This window comes from Phascolarctos cinereus, unplaced genomic scaffold (assembly GCF_003287225.1).
Source record: "Phascolarctos cinereus isolate Bilbo 61053 unplaced genomic scaffold, phaCin_HiC Scaffold_5;HRSCAF=322, whole genome shotgun sequence".
NCBI classification, from domain to species: domain Eukaryota; kingdom Metazoa; phylum Chordata; class Mammalia; order Diprotodontia; family Phascolarctidae; genus Phascolarctos; species Phascolarctos cinereus.
Window position 1 is genome coordinate 69,367,599 of NW_027555958.1, and position 24,703 is coordinate 69,392,301.

Here is a 24,703-nt window from a genome sequence, read left to right on the forward strand (position 1 = left end):
CTGGGCTTAGTTCTGGGTATTACATTTCAGAGAAGAACAAACTGAAGCATACCCAGAAGAGGGAAACCAGAAGACTAGAGACCACGTGCACATGAGCAACGACTAAAAGAAATTAGAACCTGTGGGCAGGTGAAGAGAAGAGTTAATGAGCACATGATAATTTACTTAAAGTATTTTAAGGGCTGTTATGTGGAAAAAGGATTATATTTGTTCCGCTTGACCCCCAAACACAGTCAAAAGAGTCATAGATGAAATCTACAAAAAGGACAATTCTGTTCTAGTATGAGGAAACACTTCCTATTGAATGAAGCTAAACAGAGTAGAATGGGTTCCCTTGGTAATTAACAGGATCCCAATCACTAAGAGGTTTTCAAAAAGAAATCTGACAACCACTTGTCAGTGTTACGGTCTAGGAGATTCTTTGTTAGGTATTGGTTGGACTATCAGGGGTGGGGAACCTGCAGCCTCAAGGTCACATGTGGGCAAAACATCATCGGGCATCATATCCTACCCTAAAGCAAGTCCAGATGACTCTGAAGTGAACTATATGTAATATATAAGGCCAACAATAGGTTATAAAGTTACCTAACCAAGCTCTAACTTCTGATTTACCTTTAATTACCTATTTGCTTACTTTTGCTAAAGTAACTAAGAGTCAAATCTAAAATATTATTTCAAAATGCAATTGAAGCAAAGAAAACTAAATCAGTTGGATCTTTTTTAGGACAATAACATTTCCACATTGGAATCATTAATGATAAGCTACATAACAGTATTCTATATATCATCTGTCATATGAGATACTGACTTTTCTCCATAGGACCTTCTCTACCATGCCCCCTTGACAGGTACCTTCGCTTGACTCTTTGCTTTTCAGCTCCCTTCTATGTGTTATCTTCCTCCATTAAAAGGTAAATTAGAATTGTAAGCTCCTTAAAGGTAAGGAATATCTTTTTTTTCTTATATTTACATTTCCAGAACTTAGCACACTCCCTGGAACATAGTACACTCTTAATAAATGCTGGCTGCCTTGACTGTAAAATCAGTAACTGTATATTCAAATATACAACTTTTAACAGAGATGATGAAAAAAGCTTTCCACATACATATAAATGACATATACATATATAATATGTGCAACATATATATGTATATATGCACACATATACATCCAAAGTGACTTTATTTTGCATTTAACATTACAAGCCTAAATAATTACAGCACAAGTTATAAAACTAGGAGCATCGTCACCATTAATGTTATTGTTGGTAAGAATAATAACTCACATTTCTATGATACTTTAAGAGAATGAATTTTACATTAGTTATGGCCACACTTGAGGAAGACCCTGCCCTTTCTATGGATCTACTAAATTGTTCTCTGCATTTAACAAATTACAATCAAGAACTTCTGATTTGCTTGGGTATAGAAACTCCCTCCCTCCACTGACAAAAAAAATCAAAACCAATCTGTAATTTGGTAGACAGTCTTTGAAAGTTGCTTAAGTCTGAGAAAAGATTAATCAACCTTCCCACAGCCACAGAGCTAGTGTCAGAGGCAGGACTTCAACCCAAGTCTTCCTAAATAAAACTCCAGCACTCCTATTTACTATACAGAATGTCTCTTATTAACAAATCATGATAAACAAATTAATTTTTAAAATTCCTTTTGAACTACCACTGCTTGAAATGAAACTTTCTTAATTTAGCTATCTATGATTGGCACTGGGGCTCCATGGAAGAGAAAACAAGAGAAAGATGATAGAACCCAGAGCTGTAAGAGAGACTAAATCCCTAATGGATTAAGTCATCCTAGGATAGGCAACAGTCTATTAAATTAGGCAAATCATATAATGGCTTAGGAACTCCAAAGGTGCAAAGTCTGAATTCTGGTCAAGATTTCTACACACCTGCCAAAACTATATTAATCTCAGCATTAATAGCCTGGCCATACTAAAAGTTAAACAAAGCATAAAACATAATGTCTTAATGTGAGAAAAATTAATTTTAAAAATCAAGTCTAATTATAGAGAGCTAATAGAGTAACTTTTCACTTGTGTTTCTATATACATTATGGGAGTGTTGGCATGGCACTTTTTGGAAGCAGGTTTTGCTTCAGAAAAGTTCTATTTCGAAAATTCTTATTAAGGTAGCCACAACTTCCAATCACGAATCCTGATGCTTTTATTTTACTGAGAGCATCTACTGACAGAGAAACTCTAATGATTTAAAAGCTTTAGTCATTAAAAAAATTTAATGGAAGGCAAGTTGTGATAAACGGAAAAAGAAATTATCTTGTACTTGTGTCAGGTGGTGCCATATGAATAAGTTATTAAAATTGTTCTTTCAGGTTTTCTATCCATTCTTCTGAGCAATGCTTCAGTTGTTCGTGGTTTTTTTTTTAACACTTGAGAACACTGAACACAAAGGAGTCTAATGAGTGCTGAGTAGTAGTATTCCAGGTCTATGTTAACCAGGTATCATTTTCTTAGAGAGCTTTTGTCCATTCTGGTCATATTTACACTAAAATAGCAGCATTCAGAAAGTAACACACATTAAGAGCTGAAAGATAAGCAAAGAGAACATTATATAGATCCCAGAATAATTTAATTTCTGTTACCCATATTTTTTCCTCCACCTCCAATTTCTTTCCTTCAATTCACAGTTTAAAACTAGCCATCCGGGGAGTAAAGTAGTGGGTCCCACTGGACCTCTGAGTAAAATAACAAGCACAGAAATGAATATATAATTTTTCTACTTAAAAACCACACAAATAACTATATTGTATCAACAACCCTTTTAACTGAAAGACTAGAGGCATTCTACAAAACTGCTTCATCCTTAAGTTTTCTGTAGGAAGCATCCAATCTTTGCATTAAATTAATGAAAAAAGTTTAATGCCTTAAGTGAAATCTAAGCAATATACAACCGTGTGTTGAATTAATATTATCACACATAAAGATTCTCTCATCCTTCTTATGTCCCTTGGCTATTAAAAAAAATAAAATTCCTCAGGAAGAAGAGGTATGGGGCAAGAAAACTGAGGTGATGATTACAACATTAATTACCAAGAATCAAAGAGGAAAAAAGAGAGCACAGGAAGTGCTCTCAAGAAAAAGGGAAGCAAATTGGCTAACGCTTTCCTTTCTGTCCTAATGAAGGAAAAATAATAGTAAGCTACATTCATCAACTCTAATACTCAATTAACCCTGAGAACACACTTCTGCACATGCATAATTTTAACTTGTCCTTTCCCCAAATAATTGGAAAAATAATAAGATGGAGAGGCTGGAGGATGTAATGCTAAAAGGAAGTTTCTCTTCTTAAATTCAGTTTTCAGCTCTCTAAAACACCATCATATCTAAGGCTCAGTCAATTTTTCAAGCAAAAGTACTTCTCAAAGAATGTAAATGCGTAAGTTCTGATCTATGGGGTGTACTGGGTCGCATTTTGGGAAGATGTATCATCTCTATTTTTAAAGAGCTGATATTCCAACCCAGAATGAGACATTTACTTGTCTACTAAAAGTAATCAGTCAACAAACATTATTATGTACCTACTATGTGCCAGGTACTGTGCTACATATGCAGTGGCAATGCAATAATGCCTTTAGGGAGTTTATATTCTACTGGGGAGACAGACAGGTACAAAAAGAATATATACAAAATATACTAATGGCAGAGGTGGGGAGTAGTTAACAAACCACAAGTATCACCTAGTTCAAAAGGGGGAATTAGAAAGACTTCTTGAATCAGGTGGCACTTGAAATATGAGTCTGGAAGGAAGCTAAAAAGTAGAGATGAAAAGGAAAAGCCCTGCAAGCATGTGGGACAGACCCTGCCAAAGGATGGAGGTAAGTGGTCCCTGGCAACGTCCTGTATGGGGGCTGGTAAGTAGGCTATTTTGGCTAGAGCAGTGTCTGTATGAAGAATTACCACATGTTAGAAAGCATGAAGAGAGAAGCTGCAGCCAGACCGTAAAGGACTTTTAATTCCAGAGGAGTCTGTATTTCATCCTAAAGGCAATAAAGGGCCAATTATGCTTCTTCAGAAGCAGAGTGACATAGATAGACTTGTGTTTAAGGGCTATTAACAAGTAATCAAAAACTAAAATCAGACCTTTCTTCCTATTATGTTCAGATAGAAAAATGAACTTGAATATATGAACAGGCTGGGAAAGTGGAAAATAGATATTAATGTTCCTACAAATAAATCGAATGACCCAACACTGGTGAATAAGCATGGCAGTGTCAGCAAGTAAACATGCATACATAAAAGCTTATGGATTAGGCAGCTAAATAGCAGCTGATGATTTATCAGATTAATCTGAGGTTTTCGTTAGTAGTTTTCTGATGTTGTTTGTTTGGGTTTAGAAGAGAAAGGGTAGGGAGAGAGGGGAGGTAATCTGCTAACTTTATGCATCCCCACCTCCAAAAGGTACCTTGAAGAACAGTAACCTAGAGGACCCTTTACTTTTTCCAATTCCAGACTTCTCTTAGATAAGAATGGCAAGAAACGGTAAGTAAGCAGTTAAGCACTTTCCTTTTATTCGCAATGAATTATCCAAGAGAATAAAACATAAATTATGTATTTTTATCTAATTCTACATTGCCCAAGGACAATAAAGTAAATAAAAACAAGAAAACGGAAAAACCAACAATCCTTGAAAACAGAACATAAAACGCACCTCGCCCTCCTCTTGGCAGAGAGGCAGAGGGCTATGAGGGCCAAATGTTGCAAACATTGTCAGACCAGGTCATGGGCTGGCCAGTGTTAACTGTGTTATTGATTGAACAGTTTTCCCTTGTTGCCAGGCATGGTTCAGTGAAGTAGGAAAGAGAACACACATACATACCCCGAGACAATGATAGTGAGGTTAAAAACAAAAGGCAGCAATAAAAGCTTAAGTCCTAGACTAGTCACCATCGATGGTGAGAGACAGGAAGATAGGAAAGAGCTGGAAAGGCCAGGTCCCTGGACATCAGCATAGGGCATCTGCAGGGTCCTTGCCTGGGGCTGCCCACCCACACATCGCTTCACACATGCGCACTGCTCCTCGATCCTCCTCTGTCACTCGGGTTCTTTTTCCTCTAGCTCCCCACCACCACTCAAGACAGACGGCAGAGGAAAATGCCCCTCCCCCCACTGAAAAGTACCTAAGCCCCTACTCTCAGGGAGGGACTGAGCAGCCCTCACCTCACCCTGCCAAACGGTGAAAGGTTCATCACCAAGTGGGATCGCTCTCTACTCATTCCCCAGACACTCACTCCCCAGGAGATGAACAGCCTACTCAAGCATGAGATGGGTTGAGGGTGGGTGGTGAAGGGAGAATGGTGAGTGATCTGCTTTGGGAACAGGAACAACAAGCCAGATGACTTTAGGGCTCCTCTACAGAATGCTGAAGTGTAGAACTTGGAAATCATCAACTCCCCATTCTAGATCGTAACTCCAAAGGTCTTTCTCTTTGCTATATGATATATTCCGCCCCTTCTGCCTCCTCTTCTCATACTCTGAACAAGGCAAAAGGATACATTGCCCAGGCAATATTACTGTTAACTAGGAGATACAAAGACTTCTTCTTCAACAACAAAAACAAAAGTAATTCACTCTGAATTTAGGTTTGCAGAAGACAATGAATAACCACAGATCAACTCTGAAAATGCTTGTCCTAAAATTACCTAACAGCTCTCATTGGTAGAAACACTCTTATTCGTGTTAATAAAATACAAATTTGGTTCAGTTCAAATTACAAGAATTCTCATGTATCCTAATTTGGTCTTCTGGGAAAAAAAGGATTACAAATCACCTTCACCCATCAAGATCTGACAGAAAACTGTATATTTACTAACAAGATACTATGAATATGTTAAAATTTATCTTAATAATAAGTTGAAAGTATTTTCTATAACAGACACTTCTCAGGAAGCAGGAAATATAGCTAAATATTTATGCAAAGAAAATACTGCTAAGAATCCAAAAAGTATCAAAATATCATGGGTTAGTTTCCTTCATCACACAAGAATCTGCTATTTTTAAGTTTAGCAAATATGAAATGAATGACCTCAAAAATTTCTACAAGATGTTGTGTGACAATTCTGTCTGTAATTTTCTTATGGTGGTCTCAAACAAAACAGCTTCAGAATGTATAATCTGATTAAGACTTTTCAGGTCACTAAGCTAAAGGAATCTGGATCATGCTGAGGGTTTACTATATGCTCTCTCTGCCTGTAAACATTTCTCTAAATACACCTCAAAACTGGAAACTTCATACTAAAAAAATAGAAGGGAGGAGGAAGAAAACCTTAACAGAAATCAGTGCATTTTAGAGCTAGAAAGGACCTCAAAGTCATTTAGTTCAACTGTTATTTTACAGGTAAACAGGAAAGGTATATTTGCATAATCTTCTTAATATAGACATTTAAAGTAAAGCCCCCTACCCTTGTGGAGCAAAGAATATACTGTCAGGTTCCCTTTGATGTGGTTATTAGTTTTGCTTCTCTCTTTTTTAATTTACTACAAAGGATTTCAGGAAAGGAGGTAGGAGGGATATATCTGGAAAAGGAAGTAATGTAAATACAAAAGATGTCAATGTTATTTTTTCAAAAATAACATTTAACTCCCTTAATAACAACCACAATTACAGAATTTCAGAGTTGGAATGACCTAAGTAGCCATTTAATCCAAGACATACAAGAAGATGAATTCCCACTATGACACATCTGACTAGGTGGTCATCTAGTTTTCTCTAATGACTGGGAAGCCACTACCTCCTAAGGCAGCCACTGCATAATGAAATCCTTTGTAAAAACACCCTCCAAGGAAAACCCTAGCACCAAGGCAGCAAGGTATAGTCGAAAGGGCACTGCACTTGTAGAATACTAATAATGCCTGGTAGAGCTCTGGCTGTCTCACAGTGTAATTATGAGGATCAAATCAGATAACCTACATACAAAACAGCAATCTGAAAACTACAAAGCATCACATAAGGAGAATATGATGTTATTAAATGATCTAAAGTATTTAAAATTATAGAGTAATGATTATTTTTCATCTTAATACTCAGAGATTGCTTCTACAAGTCACTGAGAAAATTCAGTGTGGAATAAAGCAAACCATCTAGTTGACAATGGTCAGAAACCAGGCCATGGATTTTCCTGAAACCAATTTTGCTGAATTAAACAGAAAAGCCATATGAAACGTGCTGGTTTCCATGGTAGTCAGTCTGCTGGACCACAAGCCATTCAATTCTTTTGCATCCATCAGATTTGGTGGTTTATGGTATTGGGGACAGCAGCAGTCACAAAACCTGCCATATCTTTTACCAGTTACCTACTGATGTGCAAATAGCCTTATGTTAGTAAGAAACCTTTAGTCAATAACCCAGGTCAATTATTTCATCACCAAACTGAGCCAAGAGCCCCAGCTGTTATTCTTGGAGAAGTATGTAATTTAGGTAAATTTCAGATGGTTGGTTTATAAAGTCCTCAGAAGCTCCTCACCAATTATATGCCAAGTTCTGTGCTGGACACTGGGAGTACAAAAGCAAAATGTTTCCTGCTTCAAGGAGCTGACATGCTCTTGGAAAGGGGAGGGGGAGATAATATATTCATACATAGCTAGCATTTATATTATGCTTTAAGGTTCACAAGGCACTTTACAGGTATCTCATTTGATCCTCACAACAACCCTGAGAGGTAGGTGCTATTATTATTATTCCCATTTTACAAATGAGAAAACTGAGGCTCAGGGGTTAAGTGACATGCCTGGGTGTCACACAGCTAGGAAGTATCAGAGGCAGGAATTAAACTCAAGTCTCACTGACTCCAAGTGCAGGTTTCTGTACACTGAGATACCTACCCATGTATTTATGAAGGGTATAAAATATATACACAAAAGAAAAATAAAGTGGGGGGGGACTAACAACTAGTAGACATCAGGAAAAACCTCTTTTTTTTTTTAAGGCATTTGGGGTTAAGTGACTTGCCCAGGGTCACACAGCTAGTAAGTGTCAAGTGTTTGGTCTGAGGCCGCATTTGAACTCAGGTACTCCTCTATCCACTGTGCTACCTAGCTGCCCCAGGAAAAACCTCTTGAAGGAAGTATGTCTTGCATTGAGCCATGAAGAAAGCCAGGAATTTTCTACAAGGTGATGAGATAAGGGGGAAAGAAGCCGGACATGGGGCACAATCTGTGCAAAGGTGCTGAGACACGATGGAAAGCTATGTATGAGGAACAGTAAGGAAGCCAGTTTGGCTGGAATTCAATGCACGTTATGGGGACTAATATGTAATCTGCCTGGAAATACAGTCCAGAGCTAGATTTTTTAAGAGATTTAAATGCCAACAGATGAGTCTGTATGCCTCAAGAAAAAGAATATAGTCATTATCATCATCATCACCACCATCATCATAGTAATAATGAAAGCAATAACAACCACCACTCACAAGCACTTTCCTCACAAGAATCTAATGATGCAGCGTTAACAAAAGAATTACTATCCTTATTTTACAGATGAGGAAATAGGAATCCAGAAAAGTTATATGACTTAACAGTCACACAGTTGGTAAGGGTCAAAACAGAAACTTCAACTCAGATTTCTGACACAAAGTTGGCATTTTTTCAAATGTGTCACGAATTAAAACAAAAACAAAAGTGCTTATCAAAACCAGTAATGTGACTATATCATAGAGGAATCACCGAGTATCAAATGATTCAATGAATGGGAGGAGGAAAAAAGCATAATTTGTCTCTATTTTAATATTTGTGAAAATAGTTTACGTTGTCTCACCATGAAGAATTTAGGACACTTCAGAAGTTTGCTAAATGGAAGTTACAAGGAGTTACTGTGTAGTCAACAAGTGAGTTTTGGTAGAGTCAGAGAAATAAGAACTGAGAGTTGCTTGGTGGCCAGTGACAAATTACGTCACCTAGGAAAAAGGGATAAGCTTGCCTTCTCCAGTTTCTGGGCCCTCTCTCTGTGGGAGAGAGAGAGAAGTCTCCCCTCCCAGACTTTAAAGAATGGAACAGCAGGGCTCTCAGAGCCACGTGGTAGCATGGCAGGGATGCCTCTAGAATGGACATTCATTCCAATTTCAAGTGCATTTTGCCATGATTAGTCCACAAGTCAGGCAATGCTTTCCTTTTACACTAAGATGTCAAAATTAAAGACAGGAAAAGAGGTGGAAACTGACTCTGTATTTTCCAGACTTGTTAAATTTTTTTCCTTTTACCTTAATTCCTAAAGACAGAGGAGGGAAAGTGATCCAAAATAGTCTTAAAGGGTACTATGCTCATGCTACATAACAACTTGAGACCCTCCCTCAACAGAGCTAACAGAAGTATTCATTATTGCAAATCAAATGTAGCAAAAACACTAGCAAACAGCAACAACTACACGTCACATGCAGATATACCTGAATGGAAGATAGGGGGGATTTGAGCCAGCAATGAGTGCTCTGTAGGCTTCTTCTGGTGTCTTCTTTAAATAGATTACCTAAGATAAACAAACAGCAACATTTAGATATAAATGCATACACAATACTAATCTGATCACTAAATATCACCAAGTATACTACTTGGTCATATTTTCACTCTTTGGACAGATATCTTAATGACCTCCCCCTCCATCCAGGCCTCTTCTGATCAAGGAGTTAAGCAGTGTTTAATTCAAGAGTCATACAAAGAGAAAGATTCCAAGCTTAGAGAAGGAACCAGAGAGCAGGCTCTCCAAAATTTATGTACTAAAGTATCACTGAACAAAGGCATATTTGGGGGGAGGAGTGGCAGTGGGAAGAGGACTGTTGTATTTTAATAATATCTGCTAACCAGAGGCACAACTAAGGCTTCTTTCATAGGAATGTCCACAACAGGTGAAAGTCCAAGGTCTTGGTCAGTTGGGAAATGGAAATGTTGCATAGGACATGCTCCCATGGCTAGGTTTATTAAAAAGTCCATTTGCTATGAGGGAAACCAGTGAAGATTCTTAAAGATTAAATAAATCCAAACCAAATATTTAGGAAGTTACTAGCTTTACTGGATACCTTTATGGAAACACGACCCAAAAGTTATTCACTTTACTACAGATAGCCCAAATCCCCGCTAGCCTAGTAAATGCCATCTTAGGCACAGATTCCAAGGGACAACTTCACAAAGAACCTCTTCTTGGTGTCTAGCTTCAAATTATGAAAACCTCTTATGTAAGCCACAAGTAACTACTGACATAATCATGTAACTGAGCATGAGCGATAATACACATGATGGGTGCCCAATAATTATTTAAAGTTTATATAGATAATCTTGTTTGCTCCTGACAACTTTCCGAGATATGAATATCCATTTTACAGATGAGGAAAACAGACTTTGAGATATTAAATTACTTGTCCATGGAAAGTACTCAAGCAATCAATCACAACAAGTACTTAATTAGTATCTACCTATGCTCCAAGCTCTGTGCTAAGTACAAGCTATAAAGAAAAACGTGAAATAGTTCTTGCCTCAAAGAGATCATATTCTAATGGGCAATAAATACATATACACACATGTACATATTACTATATATACACATATATGTATATGCATGGATTATAAAAGGAGAGACAGACAGATAGATAGATGTGTGAAGCACAACAAATACATCAGTATGACTGAACTGTAGAGTGTGCAGAAGAGAATGCTGGAAAAATAGGGAAAGCCTAGGTAGTGAAAAGCTCTAAATGTCAAACAGCTGATATTGAATCTGGAGGTCATAGGGAGCCACTGGGGTTTATTAAATAGAGGTCAGGGTGTGATATGGTGAGGCTGGTACTTTAGGAAAATCATAACAGATGAGAGGAGGAAGGATTGTGTCCCTTGAAGCAAGGAGACAAACTAGAAAGTTATTGCAATAGTCCAGATAAGAGGTTATAAGGGCCTGAACTACCGTGGTGGCTATATGAGTGGAGAAAAGACAACATATAGAAATAATATAGCGGAGATAGAGATGACAAGATTTGACAACCAACTGGATATATGCAGTGAGTAAGAGTAAAGCATCATGAAATAGAGAATGCAAACCTTCGGTGAATGGAAAGAATGGTTACAATACTGGTTGAGTTCTCTAGGACGTTTGCAGCATGGATATTTATCATCTATCTGCTCAAGAAAGACACTGAGCTTCTGGTGTATAATTCTCATCATCACTCAACAAAAGATGGTACATGAATATAATGGATTAGAAACTAGGAAAAAGAGGGATTCAGAGAAACCTAGGGAGGCTGGTATGAACAGATGCAAAGTAAAGTAAGCAGAACCAGGAGAGTAATTTATACAATTACTACAATAATGTAAAGAAAAATAATTTTAAAAGTCTTAAGGACTGTAACTGCAACCAACGAACAATCAGGACACCAGAAGACTGAACATGAAGCCTGTTATCATCTCTTGGTAGAGAAGTGACAGACTAGAGATGCGGAATGAGACATTGCCAGGCATGACCAGTGTGTGGAATTGTTGTGCTTGATTATTTGTTACAAGGCCAAGGTTTACTTCTTTTTTGAGTGGGGCAGGGGAATTTTGAGGGTGGAGACAAACAGAGGAAGTGGTGATAGTGATGCCTCTGTGAAAAAAAAAAACCATTAATGAAACATTTTAAAATAAATATGAGGACAGAAGGACAAGCAGAAGGGCACACATACCCCCAGGAAAGTGCTGATGCCATCAGGTTAGATTTAATGTTGCTATTGTTCAGTTGTGTCCAACTCTCTGTGATCATTTGGAGTTTTCTTGGCAAAAATACTGGAGTGGTTTGCCATTTCCTTCTCCAGCTCGTTTTACAGATGAGGAAACTGTGGCAAATAAGGTTATGTGACTTGCTCAGAGTCACACAGCTAGTAAGTGTCTGAGGCCAGACTTGAACTTACAAAGATGTCTTCCTGACTCAAAGCCTAGCACTCTATGCACCATGCCACCTAACTGCCTAGCTACTTAAAAAAAAAAAGCTGCAAACACGAGATTTAGAATTTCACATATAGTCCACTTTTTCTGTTCTTCTTTGTACATGGAAATGTTCATGTTTGTCAAGTTCACAATAAAGAAAATTTAATTTTAAAAATATAATTCTAGCCACCAGTTCATGGCTGGGTATTAGGCAGGTATTTTTATAGCCTGAATATGTTGCAGTGTTTACCTTTTCTTTGCATAATCTACACTGATCACTAAATCCACGATCCTTATGAATAACCCTTCTATAATTTCTCGTAGAAATTACCTGGTTCTGAATTGTCTTTATAAATTCTTTGTTTCCACAGAAAAATAAGCCAAACAGTCATTTTTTTCAGTGCCTCTTTGTCAACATACTGTCAGCTAAGTTCATCCAGAGAGCAACCATGAAATGTCTTTTGATCCCGTTCTTGGGCCTTCACTGGTGTATAGACTTCAAATAGAGGTAAATTACTTTTGGTAACATTTGGCAATACAATGGCCTGTATCTGTTACCGGTCTTTTTATTAAGTGGAAGAGAGGGAAGGAGATGACATTGCTTTGTGATATGATGTCAGCTTTTTCCAAAACTATTTCTGTAGATTTTTGTCCATTCATCATCAATCTTCTTACTTTTTTTGATAAAGAAATGTCGATCTTGCTATAGCCGTATTCGAGTGACACAACCTGTTTTTCATTAATATTGCATGGGTTTCTGTTAAGATATTTTTCCAATATCTTTGCTCTATTTTATGGCTCCAAATGTACACATTAAAACTAGTGGTGTATAGGCGTTAATTGCTTTAATTATATTCTTCTCATTCAAACTTAGTTTCCCAACTTCCTGCTGTGGCACCCTGCCCCTGCTACTGCTACTGAGAGAACTGCATCCCTGGAGCAATAATGTCCTAATTAAAGAGAGCCACCTATATTTAGCCATCCCCAGGGCCCCAACCATGTATCACCCCAGCCATTTTCCTATTCACTGTCCTGCTGCTGCTGCTTCTGCTGCTGCTGCTGCTGCTGATGATGATGATACTAGTACTACTGCCCCAAGAACTCCTATCCTGAAGTGGTACTGTCCAGACTGGTAAAGCCCACTATATCCAACTGCCCTAAACAACTGATCACATTCCTGCCACGCTGTCCTACCTGCTCCTGCTGTTAGTAATGTCCAAACTTCCACACTAGGTTGTCTATTCTGTTTGCCTAGAGCCTACTATAACCAGAAAGTCTCAGACCCCTTTTCAGGCTTAATCGTGGCCATCTTCCTGCCATATTAGACTGTATATATCCTCTCACCCTCCTCCTTCCTCTAGGAACAATAATCACATCAACAGGATGATTACTTCTAGAAAGGCTGTGTCAACTGTTTCATGGTTCCACTCACTATCCCTGTGACTTCGCAAACCAAAAGGCTCTATCTTCCCAGGCCATCATGACCTGAAATGTGTCACCTCTCTTACTTAGAATGAAAGCTCTTAGAAGGAGAGATCAGTGTCTCTTTTGATTTTGTATCCTCAGCCCTTAGCACATGCCTGGCACAGAGCAGGCATTTTAAAAAATACCTTTCAGAACTGGAAACTGTGGGATGCCAATCAATTGGGGAATGCCGGAACAAGCTACAGCATACAATTGTGATGGACTATTACTATGAAATAAGAAATGACTAGCAGGATGCTTTCAGAAAAAAACTAGAAAAGACTTGCATGAACTGATGTAAAGTGAAACGAGCAGAACCAAGAGAACATTGTACGCCGTAATGGCAATACTGTACTATGATCAACTCTGAATGACTTAACTATTCTCAGCAATACAATGATCTAAGACAATTTCAAAAGACTCACAATGAAAAATGCTACCCACCTCCAAAGAAAGAAATGATGGAAATATGGAAATATGTTTTGCAGGACTGCACATGTATAATTTATATCAAACTGCTTTCCATTTCAATAAGGGGGGAGGAAACAAACAGAGGGAGATAATTTGGACCTCAAAAATTTTAAAAATGTTAAAAATTTACATACAATTGGAAAAATTTTAAATAAAAAATGCTTTTTATTCATTCATTCATTCATTCATTTCAGGATGCCAGTAAATTTTTAGCATATTCAGCCATAGACTTCTTTGATAGCTTTCTGCTCAATATGTCTTGCCTGAAGTAGACCAATGTTTTTGCAAATATTGCCCTCCTCTATTGATTCAATGTGATCTTGAGATTCAAGATCAAAGCCTGCATTTACCTTGACACATATTAAGAATTTTATACTTAATGAGAACAAGTGGCATAGTTATATCTTTGGAGAAATATACCATGAAATGAAAGTTTCACACATACACACACACATTTTAAATAAATGTTTATTGAAAATACTCAGAATTCAGAAGTTTCTTCTTCCCACATGCAAAATTCACCAGTCCTATGTTCCCCTATGAGTTACTTAAAGGTTAGTGACTGATCATGTGGGGGTTGTGGGGCATGTTGTCCCAAAGTATTCTTCCCACTTAGGTAAAGTATCTTGGGGTTGGATTTTTTTGGGGAAGGGGGAGTTTAACTGCTTTTCAAAATTCATTTTATTTTCAGGTTTACATTATTTTCTCTCTCACCTTTCCTTCCTTTCTTCCCTTCACTCAGCAGAAAGCAAGAAAAACAAAAGTGATTACAAATATGTATAGTCAAATGAAACAAATTCCTGCAGTGGCCATGTTCCCTTTCTTCCCTCCACTGAAAACAAAAAGCCCACATATGCTTCAATCTGCACTCTGAGCGCATCACCTCTTTATCTGGGGGGTGGTTAGTATGTTTCATCATAAATCCTCAGAACTGTAGTTGGTAACTATGTTGCTCAGACTTCCTAAGTCTTTCAGGGTTGTTTGTCTTTATGATGTCATCATTACTGTATAAATTGTTCTCCTGATTCTGCTCACTTCACTTTGCCTCAATGCATACAGGTCTTCACAGGTTTCTTTGAAACCATCCCCTTCATTTCTTTTAGCACAACAGTATTTCATCACATTCACGTATCATAATGTGTTCAGTTATTCTCTAACTGATGCGTACCCCTCTAAAGAAGGGTTAAGCCACATAGCCTGATACCATCCATGTACATCAAGACAATTTTGTTGTCATTAATTTGGAAGTCATAGTTAGCTCTATTTAAGAAAAATTATAAAGCATTAGTGCTGGGCAAAACCATAATGGGCTTAAACTGTTTCCTTGAAAAATGCTATGTTTTATGTCAATTGTTCTTAACATTATTGTATTGGTGACATACTTTAAATAAAAATGTGGAAAAAAATGATAGCTAGCATATATAGCACTTTAGGTTTACAAAGTGCTTTACAAATATCATTTTATCTCCACAACAATCCTGGAAGTAGAGTTTTTCTCATTTTACAGATGAGAAAAAAGAGAAATAAAGTTTAAATGGCAGGCCCAGAGTCCCACAGTTAGTGTCTAAGGCTGGATTTGAACTCAGGTCTTTCTAACTCCCAACTCCAGCTCTGTATTTACTGTGCTATCCAGCTGCCACAAAACCCTTTAGTCCTTCATTATCTTCTAACTTGACTTGGGTCTATTTTATATATTTGCAATACATGGTAAGTGTCATGAGGATGGAACTGAGTAAAAGGTTTTACAAAATTCAACAAAGGCAACAGAAATGTTATGGTGTCTACAGGCAGATTTTTCAATAATTACCAAATCAATAATAATTTGCACTTTATGCTTCTGGAACTTTTTGGTATTCTCTTTTTTGTTTCTCAACCAATCTATGGTTTTCTTCTAAATGTTTACAGATTGGGGGGAGAGGGTTTCAAGTTATGAATACTTTGCAGAAAGTATTGCAAAAAGTACACAAACTGACCTACAAATTTATAGGAATCACCGGTATTCTCATCTTTTGATAAGATATGGGGATGCCTTCCATTAGGAAAGGTGAGATCAGGTCTGCATCTGAGAGAATGCTCTAGAGTGCTTTTCTAGTAAGTTATGAAACAAGATGAAGCCTATGAGCCAATAATTCTAGATCTTATTCAGTCCCACCACTTTCTAGTCTTACGAAGGAGTCAGCATTCCATCACCTCGCTTGATTTAACAGCTCTATCCTTCATTATGTTAACAGTGTGCAAGGAGCACAGATTGCGTCATATTCGAGCTAACTTTTACTTTGCTTTCTGTATTTCTTAGAACTATACAGATGACCAGAAATCTTCCATATCTTCATTCTTCTGTGGTTTTATCTAGTTTCTTTCAATGCCTTTCTACAGATCTTCAATAGCTCTCTCAAGTTGCTTTTGTCATGGCAGTTTATGATGCCTGTCCTTAGGGATATTCCCTGATAGTGTCATTTTCCTCAGATACTCGACTGGTGAACTAGTCAACAATACATGATAGTATGACTTAGAGGTGAAGATCTCTCCACCCCTCCCCAACAAAAGCAGTCTGAAGTCCTTGCTTAGAAATGGAGAAATCCTAGGGGCAACTAGGTGGCACAGTGGATAGAGCACTGACCCTGAAGTCAGGAGGACCTGAGTTCAAATCCGGCCTCAGACCAAACACTTGACACTTACTAGCTGTGTGACCTTGGGCAAGTCACTTAACCCCAATTGCCTAAAAAGAAAAAAAAACTGCCAAAAAAAAAAGAAAAAGAAATGGAGAAACCCTTTTCCAAGTGTGTTAGATAAAGTACTGGTGTGTAATGAAAGTATTCATATTTTCAGTGCATTCCATATACAATTGTGGCTCGCCTATGGGAGCCCCATCTCCACTTAAGTCTTTGCAATGGTGAACTCAGTATTGCTGATTTGTTCCGATGACACTCACCATCTCATGCTCCCAGAACACAAATAAGAATCGCTTGTGCTGTTGTTTTCCATGTCAAGCTGGTTTCTGCAATGCATCCTAGCAGGGCCAGCCCATAACCCTGTGCTACCCTGTCTATTTCTTAGATCTACAGAAGCAGTTTCATCCCAATAACTAAGGTCATCAGCCTAATCAGTGGGTACCACCAAAGCACAACCAGCCGGTATTTCAGGATTCCTGCCCAGCCTCCAAAGCTACCACAGCAATATACATTACCCTGACTAACATTTCCTTACTCTGATGCTGACCCCCTCCTCACAACACAGACCATGGCCTGGCCTTTGAGGAGACTGTTATTATAAAAATTATATGATATTACATATTATATCACAGACTATAAATTATTCTATAATAACAATCCTATATCATGCTGGTTAGGCAAACTACACAGAAACCAAAATGAACTAAGTTCCCAAAAAGGCTTTAAAATGCGTAAGTGTGCAAGACCCTCAGGCAGGAGACACTGATCTTATTTAAAAATACAACTTAACTACAGTTGCTAAAAATAAGTAACAACATCCATTTAAACAAAGTTATCCTTGAAAAATCACCTTCCATTAATAATGTTAAATCTGGCTTCAGGTCTATTGCAACATGCAAAGATAGGTTATAGTGATTTCCCAAATTTTTAATTACTTGACTATTTCTAGAAAGCTTAGAACATCTATGTAAGGCTAAGAAAGTGAAAAGCAATCTCCAGGAAGCACACACACATATTCCCCTTCTCACTTCATGGTCATTTAAACCTCTAATCCCACCATTAAGTGGTTCTTTAAACTATTTTGCTACTCATGTCACATGCATGACTTCATACATGTGACCAATGTTCTCACACAGTAAACTGAGCTTGTTTTTATTTTTATCCAAGTGCTAAAATATTAATAACTGCAAAATGAAACCCAGCAGATGCCATTCCATCCAACAAGGTTCTAGAGACATAATAGTGACATCATATAGTTTCATGGTCCCAGGTTAGGGAGGGAAATAATATTCTGAAATAAATGGCTTCACTTATTCAAACACAGAAAAGTGTAATGCCACCCATGAGATTTCCCTTTGATAGTTAAGGATACACTACTTTCCAACCAAGTCTCTGTGGGCACTTTTCCAGATAAGAAACTTGAGACTTAGCCCGCTTCAAGCCCTACAAATAAAAAACCCAGTACATAAACACACCACAAAAGTTAACTGGAGATAATAATTATCCTTTCTGCCCTCCCTCCCCCAGCCCATCAAGTGTTTTACATCCCTCATACTCGGGATCATGACATAAAAGATTTAGAATTGGCAGAAACCTCACAGGTCAACTAGTCCAATTGCCTCACTTTACAAATTAGTAAACTGAGGCCCAAGGGTATCATGTCATGGAGATAGTAAGTAGCAGAGCAAAGATACGAGGTTCCCTTGACTATAAATCTAGTGGCCATTGCAGTATTCTGGGAGTGACTTCAGAAAGAGTATAAAAATAAATGCACCTGTTCAGGGTCACATGACCATCAAGATGCTGGACTTGACCTTTCCTCTGATCCTCATGACCTCCCAAATCAGAGATTAAAGACAAAGCCACTTCAACTGTATCCATGGTTTTGGACACTAGGAAACCGAAAGAAAGTCAAAAGCTCTATGAACTGATGCCTACCTTTAGCTCACTCAGCACCTCCCTAATGTCCATCACAAATACGGTAACAAGGCTGCACTAGCCAACCCAACTCTTGGGCTTACAACAAAACACCGCCAAAACTCAGTTCCCCCTCCCTTTTCCACAGACCCTGCACTATGGAGATTGAAGATCCAAACTGCAGAAATTTGCTAAGATCTCCTTAGTCAGCACCCTAGCAGCGCTCTGGACTGCAAAAGATCTCTACAGGAGTAAAAAGAATAGTAGGAAAAGGGCAAGACGTGTCTGAGCTTGAAATAGAGCACAACCCCTCACATCCCAGCCCTGCCCTCAAAGACCCAAACTGAAAATGACAGAAATCACCCTAAGCCGTGAAAGTAAACCAGTATGGCAGCCCTCTGCACTGCTAAGGAAGAGAACTGTGAAACAAAGGGAAGGAACAGGGCACTGTGGGACTTGGGGGGGTGGGGGCAAAGGGCTGTGTGACATTCCATTAAACTTAAAGAGCAAAAGCCTAGCATCCACCCAGGGCCAATTCTTTTCCCTGCAAAAATCACTCAGGACAGAGACTTAGGCCGGTGAACTTTGAACTGCCCAGCCTGGAAGGAAGCTAAGACACTTTGAGATCCAGCCCCCAGAAAAACCACCATCAGAGGGAAGGGAGTTAAAATATGAGCAATAGGTGAAAATAAGGAGGAAAAGACTGACATTACCAAAGATCTAAGGAAGAAGAAAACTCAAAGACCCTGAGCACAAGCAGATAAACCAACAACAACAACATTAATAGCAGAAGAAAATCTAAGCTCCAGATCTAATAAATGAATTCAATATTTGATGTGAGTACTGAAGAGGTCTAGGACTTTGGGGTGCTGCTGGAACCCCAACATCACGGTACCAGGCCCTGCCTGAAAGAATTCAACTCAAATCTTCTTCAGCCAGAGGAAAAGTTTATTAGGGAATAAAACATATAGGCCAGGTGACGCCTGTAAAGACGAGCGGGCATGAGAAAGTCTCAGCCTTTTGAGCATGAGATTCTCAGCCCCAAATGAGGGCCGGGGTAGATCTTATATACTTTGGGTGACCAGGGAAGGGTCTGGGAAAAGAGTCTGGAAAAATGGTCTGGGAAAATGGTCTGGGTGAGAATTCCCAGAGATTAGAATGTCTAGGAGATTGAAGAGACAATGGGAATAGATAATGAAGGAACTGAAAGGTATCTGAATGAGATTAAAAGGTAGGCTAAGGCTTTCAAAGGGAGGGGCTCAGGCCTGTAGACAAAGGGGAGCCAGACTCCCTTTGGGTAAAGGAGCAAAGACCTCGGCTTGGGTCACACCCCATCAAGTACCATGTGACTTATTTTGAGAACATGGAACCAGAACACACTGTTCCTGAGTAGTTTAAAATTAAAATAAGAATTGTTGAGAGCAGGATTTAAGGCCTAAACAACAGAAATAAATAGCAGAATAGAAAATCTGAACCTGAAATGGCAAATCTCACCAAGAAAAATAGTTGAGAATACAAATACATAGAAATAAAGGATAATTCAGAAGAAACAAAAAGTAGTAACATTAAAAGAAAACATGTTGCCTATTCAAACAAAACCTACTGATCTCAAAGACAGGATGTATAGAGAAAACCTAAGAATTATAAGTCTTCTAGAAGTACATATCCAAAAAACCAGAACACCATCATGCAAAAATAACACATGAAAACTGCCTAGAACTCCTGAAAACAGAAATCAAAATGTCAGTTGAAAGAATCCAAAGACAGCCTCCAAGGGGAAAAAAGCTCGAGGCTGCAAACTCCAAGACTCATAGTTTCTAAATTTAACAATTCAATTCACTAACCATAAACTTTGTAAGCCACCACGAAATACAAAGAAAAGAAAATCTGAATAACATAAGACTATTTTGGTCCTACCAGATAACACAAGAAGGAATGGCATTATGTGTTCAGTGGGGCAATAGAATTCAGGATGCAGCCCAGGGTGAGCTACCCTCCAAATGTGAGATTAAGCATAAATGAAAAAAGATGGATATTCAATAATAAGGAAATGTTTGAAATTCTTAGAAAGAAAATCATTCCTAAAGAGATTATTTGCTTCTTGAATACCCCAGATAACAGAAATTCAAAAAGGGTGAACTAATATAGCTGCCAAGGAACAGCAACAGCCAACAGTGACAGCAGAAACCAGTAAGAAACTTCTTCCTAAATATGTACACACAAGATGACAAGGGTAAAAGCAAAAGTCAGGTACTGGAGGAGAGATAGGCCTATGTCTTTATGGACAGAATCTCTCAGCACCATGCCTACAGGTGAATCAATGTTTTCTATGGGACTCCATTACATAATGGGAGGGTGCACAGAGAAGGGGAGAGGAAGGGAGAAGGAGGACAAAGGGGAGTGTGTAACGAGCTGTGGTCAAGTCAAAGACTAGTAATGAGGAAAAGGTGACACCTGCAGTTTCTCAGGAAGAGAAAAACCCTACCAGTGAGTGGTTGAGGAGGGGGGGGAGTACTAGAAAGGGTAGGGGGGAAAAGAACAGGTCTTGTTTTGGTGGTGGGAGAACGTTTCACTGATAAAAGTTCCTACAGCTGAAGAGGGATGTTCTGTGAAGGGAGATAGGGACCCGGCACTGGTGTTGTCTATGGGGATTTAAAAAGACCATTCACTCATCTTACCTCTGGACAGGGTGGAATTAAAGCTCCGAGGGACAACTGGAACCCTGGGGGTGTGGAAAGGCATGGACCCCGAGAAGAGATTTTGAGGCAAAAGGACAGAAAGTTACTAGGCAAAGGGTATGTGGGTCAGTGGTGGGATGCATAGTATGGGATGTTGAGGTGAGATAGATCCTGCTGGGGGGGCAGTGTCTTGTCACCCTGTTTGGTGTTTTTTTTCAGTCTTTTGACTTTGCTTTTTGATTTCTTCATGTCTCATGGAGTCATTAGCTTCCACTTGACCAATTCTAATTTTTAAAGAGTTATTTTCTTCAGAGAGATTTTGGTACTTCTTTTACCTTTTGCCAATTCTGACTTTTAAAGAGTTGTTTTCTCCAGTTTGTATGTGTGCAATGCCCCTTTTACCAAACTGTTAAATCTCCTTTTCATAATTTTCATGCATACCTCTCATCTTTTCCCAATTTTCCTGTATTGCTCTTAAAAATCCTTCTTTAGGAGCCAAGATGGAGGAATGAAAGCAGTAACTTGCTTGAGCTCTCCCCCAAACCCCTCCAAACTCATAAAAAATGGCTCTAAACAAATTCTGAAGCAGCAGAACCCACAAAAAGACAGAGTGAAACAAATTTCCAGCCCAAGACAACCTGGATGATTGATCAGAAAGGTGTATCACGCCGGGCTGGGAGCGCAGCGCAGCATGGGCACGCAGGCCGCAGCAAACCTGGAGCAGGCCTCAGAGGACTGAACTGCAGGCAGCTGTGGAGGTATCCAGACTCCTCAATCCACCAATGCCAAAGACAACTTAGAAGGTCAGTGGGAAAAGTCTGTTTCTGTTGGTGCTCAGAGAGGAAGGGGGGGTTTCAGCTCCATTCCCCAAGAGCGTGGCGGGGGGGGGTAGGGGGGGAGCTGCTTCCCGAGCTTCTGGCCCACAGACTGACAGGGAATCCAGTGGCTGATCAGCGAGGGACTGCAGGGATCTCTTTGCCAATGCTGAGGCAGGAATCTCTTGCTTTGCCCGTGTGTGGATCTGGGTCACAGCTCTGGGTGGTGGTGCTGGTGTGGATCTGGGTCACAGCTCTGGGTGGTGGTGCTGGGGTGAGGAGTAGCATGGAGGAGCTTGTAGTGGCTGTGGAGAGGGAGCCCCTCCTCACAGTTACAGAACAGAAAGGAGTACTTGTGGTCACAGGCCAGGAAAGGCGTAAACACCTCGCCCCTTATCATATCACCTTGGTAGAACTGAAAATTTACAGGTCCCTACAAGTATCTCTGAAAACAGCTACACAAACCCCTGAAGCTTGGGACAGTACATTCTCCACATTAGAAGCAGACTCTTACCTTAACAAAGAGTTTAAAACTCAAGTAATTAGCTGGGATCATGAGCAAGCAGCGCAAAAAGAGTCAGACTATATTATCTTACTTTGGTGAAAAAGAAGATCAAAATATACAACCAGATGAAGACAACAAAATCAAAGCTCCTACATCCAAAGCCTCCAAGAAAAATATGAATCAGTCCCAGGCCTTGGAAGAGCTCAAAAGGGATTTTGAGAAGCAAGTAAGGGAAGTAGAGGAAAAACTAGGAAGAGAAATGAGAGTGATGCAAGAAAATCATGAAAAACAAGTCAACAGCTTGCTAAAGGAGACCCAAAAAAATACTGAAGAAAATAACACCTTAAAAAACAGCCTAACTCAAATGGCAAAAGAGGTCCAAAAAGTCAATGAGGAGAAAAATGCCCTAAAAAGAAAAATTGGCCAAATAGAAAAGGAAGTCCAAAAGCTTACTGAAGAAAATACTCCCTTAAAAATTAGAATAGAGGGGCAGCTAAGTGGCGCAGTGGATAGAGCACTGGCCCTGAAGTCAGGAGGACCTGAGTTCAAATCCAGCCTCAGACCAAACACTTGACATTTACTAGCTGTGTGACCCTGGGCAAGTCACTTAACCCCAATTGCCTAAAAGCCCCCCCCCAAAAAAAATATCAGAATAGAGCAATTGGAAGACAGTGACTTTATGAGAAATCAAGACACTGTAAAACAAATCCAAAAGAATGAAAAATTAGAAAACAATGTGAAATATCTCTTTGGAAAAACAACTGACCTGGAAAATAGATCCAGGAGAGAGAATTTAAACATTATTGGACTATCTGAAAGCCATGATCAAAAAAAGAGCCTAGACATCATCTTTCAAGAAATTATCAAGGAAAACTGCCCTGATATATTAGAACCAGAGGGCAAAATAGAAATATCTCCTCCTGAAAGAGATCCCCAAAGGAAAATTCCTAAGAATATTGTAGCCAAATTCCAGAGTTCCCAGGTCAAGGAGAAAATAGTACAAGCTGCCAGAAGGAAACAATTCAAGTACTGTGGAAACACAATCAGGATAACACAAGATTTAGCAGCTTCTACATTACAGGATTGCAGGGCATGGAATATAATATTCCGGAGGGCAAAGGAGATAGGATTACAACCAAGAATCACCTACCCAGCAAAACTGAGTATAATCCTTCAGGGGGGAAAATGGTCATTCAGTGAAATAGAGGACTTTCAAGCACTCCTGATGAAAAGACCAGAGCTAAACAGAAAATTTGACTTTCAAATACAGGACTCCAGTGGAACATGAAGAGGTAAACAGGAAAGAGAAATCATAAGAAACTTATTAAGACTGAACTGTTTACATTCCTGTATGGAAAGATGATATTTGTAACTCATGAGAACTTTGTCAGTATTAGGGTAGTTGAAGGAAAAAAATTGTATGTATGTATATATAGATAGATAGAGGGCACAGGGTGAGTTGAAGATTAAGGGGTCATATCTGGAGAATAAAATTAAGGGATATGAGAGGATGATACTCGGAGAAGAAAGGGAGAGGTAGAATGGGGAAAATTATCTCACAAAAAAAAAACCCAAAAGAAAAGTCTCTCACAGTGGAGGGGAAACAGGGGAAGGTGAGAGGGAATGAGGGAATCTTATTCTCATAGGATTTGGCTTAAGGAGAGAATAACATACACATTCAATTGGGTATGGAAATCTGTCTTACCCTACAGGAAAATAGGGGGAGAAGGGGACAAGAGAGCAGGGGGGTGATAGAGAGGAGGGCAGACTGGGAAAGAGGGTAATCAGAAGCAAATACTCCTGAGGAGGGACAGGGTCAAAAGAAAGAATAGAATAAATGGGAGGGCAGGATAGGATTAAGGGAAATAGAGTTAGTTTTTCACAACATGTCTACTAAGGAAGTGTTTTGCATAACTGCACATGTACAACCTATATTGAGTTGCTTGCCTTTTCAATGAGGGTGGGTGGGGAGGGAGGAAGGGAGAAAATTTGGAACTCAAAGTTTTAAAAACACGTTTTAAAAAAATGTTTTTACATGCAACTGGGAAATAAGAAATACGGGAAATGGGGTACAGAAGTCTATCCTGCTCTACAGGGGAATAGAAGGGGAAGGGGATAAGAGAAGGGGGAGACAGACAGAAGAGAAGACAGACCAGGGGAAGGGGTATTCAGAATGCATGCCATCTTGGGGTGGGGGGAGGGGTGAGAAATTTGGAACTCAAAAACTTGTGGAAGTGAATATTTAAAACTAAAAATAAATAAATTTATAT

General features: G+C 39.0%; 1 protein-coding gene across 3 annotated transcripts in view; it reads right to left on the reverse strand.

Annotated features, from left to right (window-relative positions):
* Positions 1 to 24,703, reverse strand: part of CDC14A (cell division cycle 14A) — a 234,694-nt gene that overhangs the window by 113,125 nt on the left and 96,866 nt on the right. For all 3 annotated transcript variants that reach the window (XM_020999923.2, XM_020999913.2, XM_078154996.1), the window contains one exon: positions 9,412 to 9,491. In XM_020999923.2, coding sequence (XP_020855582.1) covers positions 9,412 to 9,491 — 80 coding nt within the window. The remainder of the gene's footprint in view (positions 1 to 9,411; positions 9,492 to 24,703) is intronic.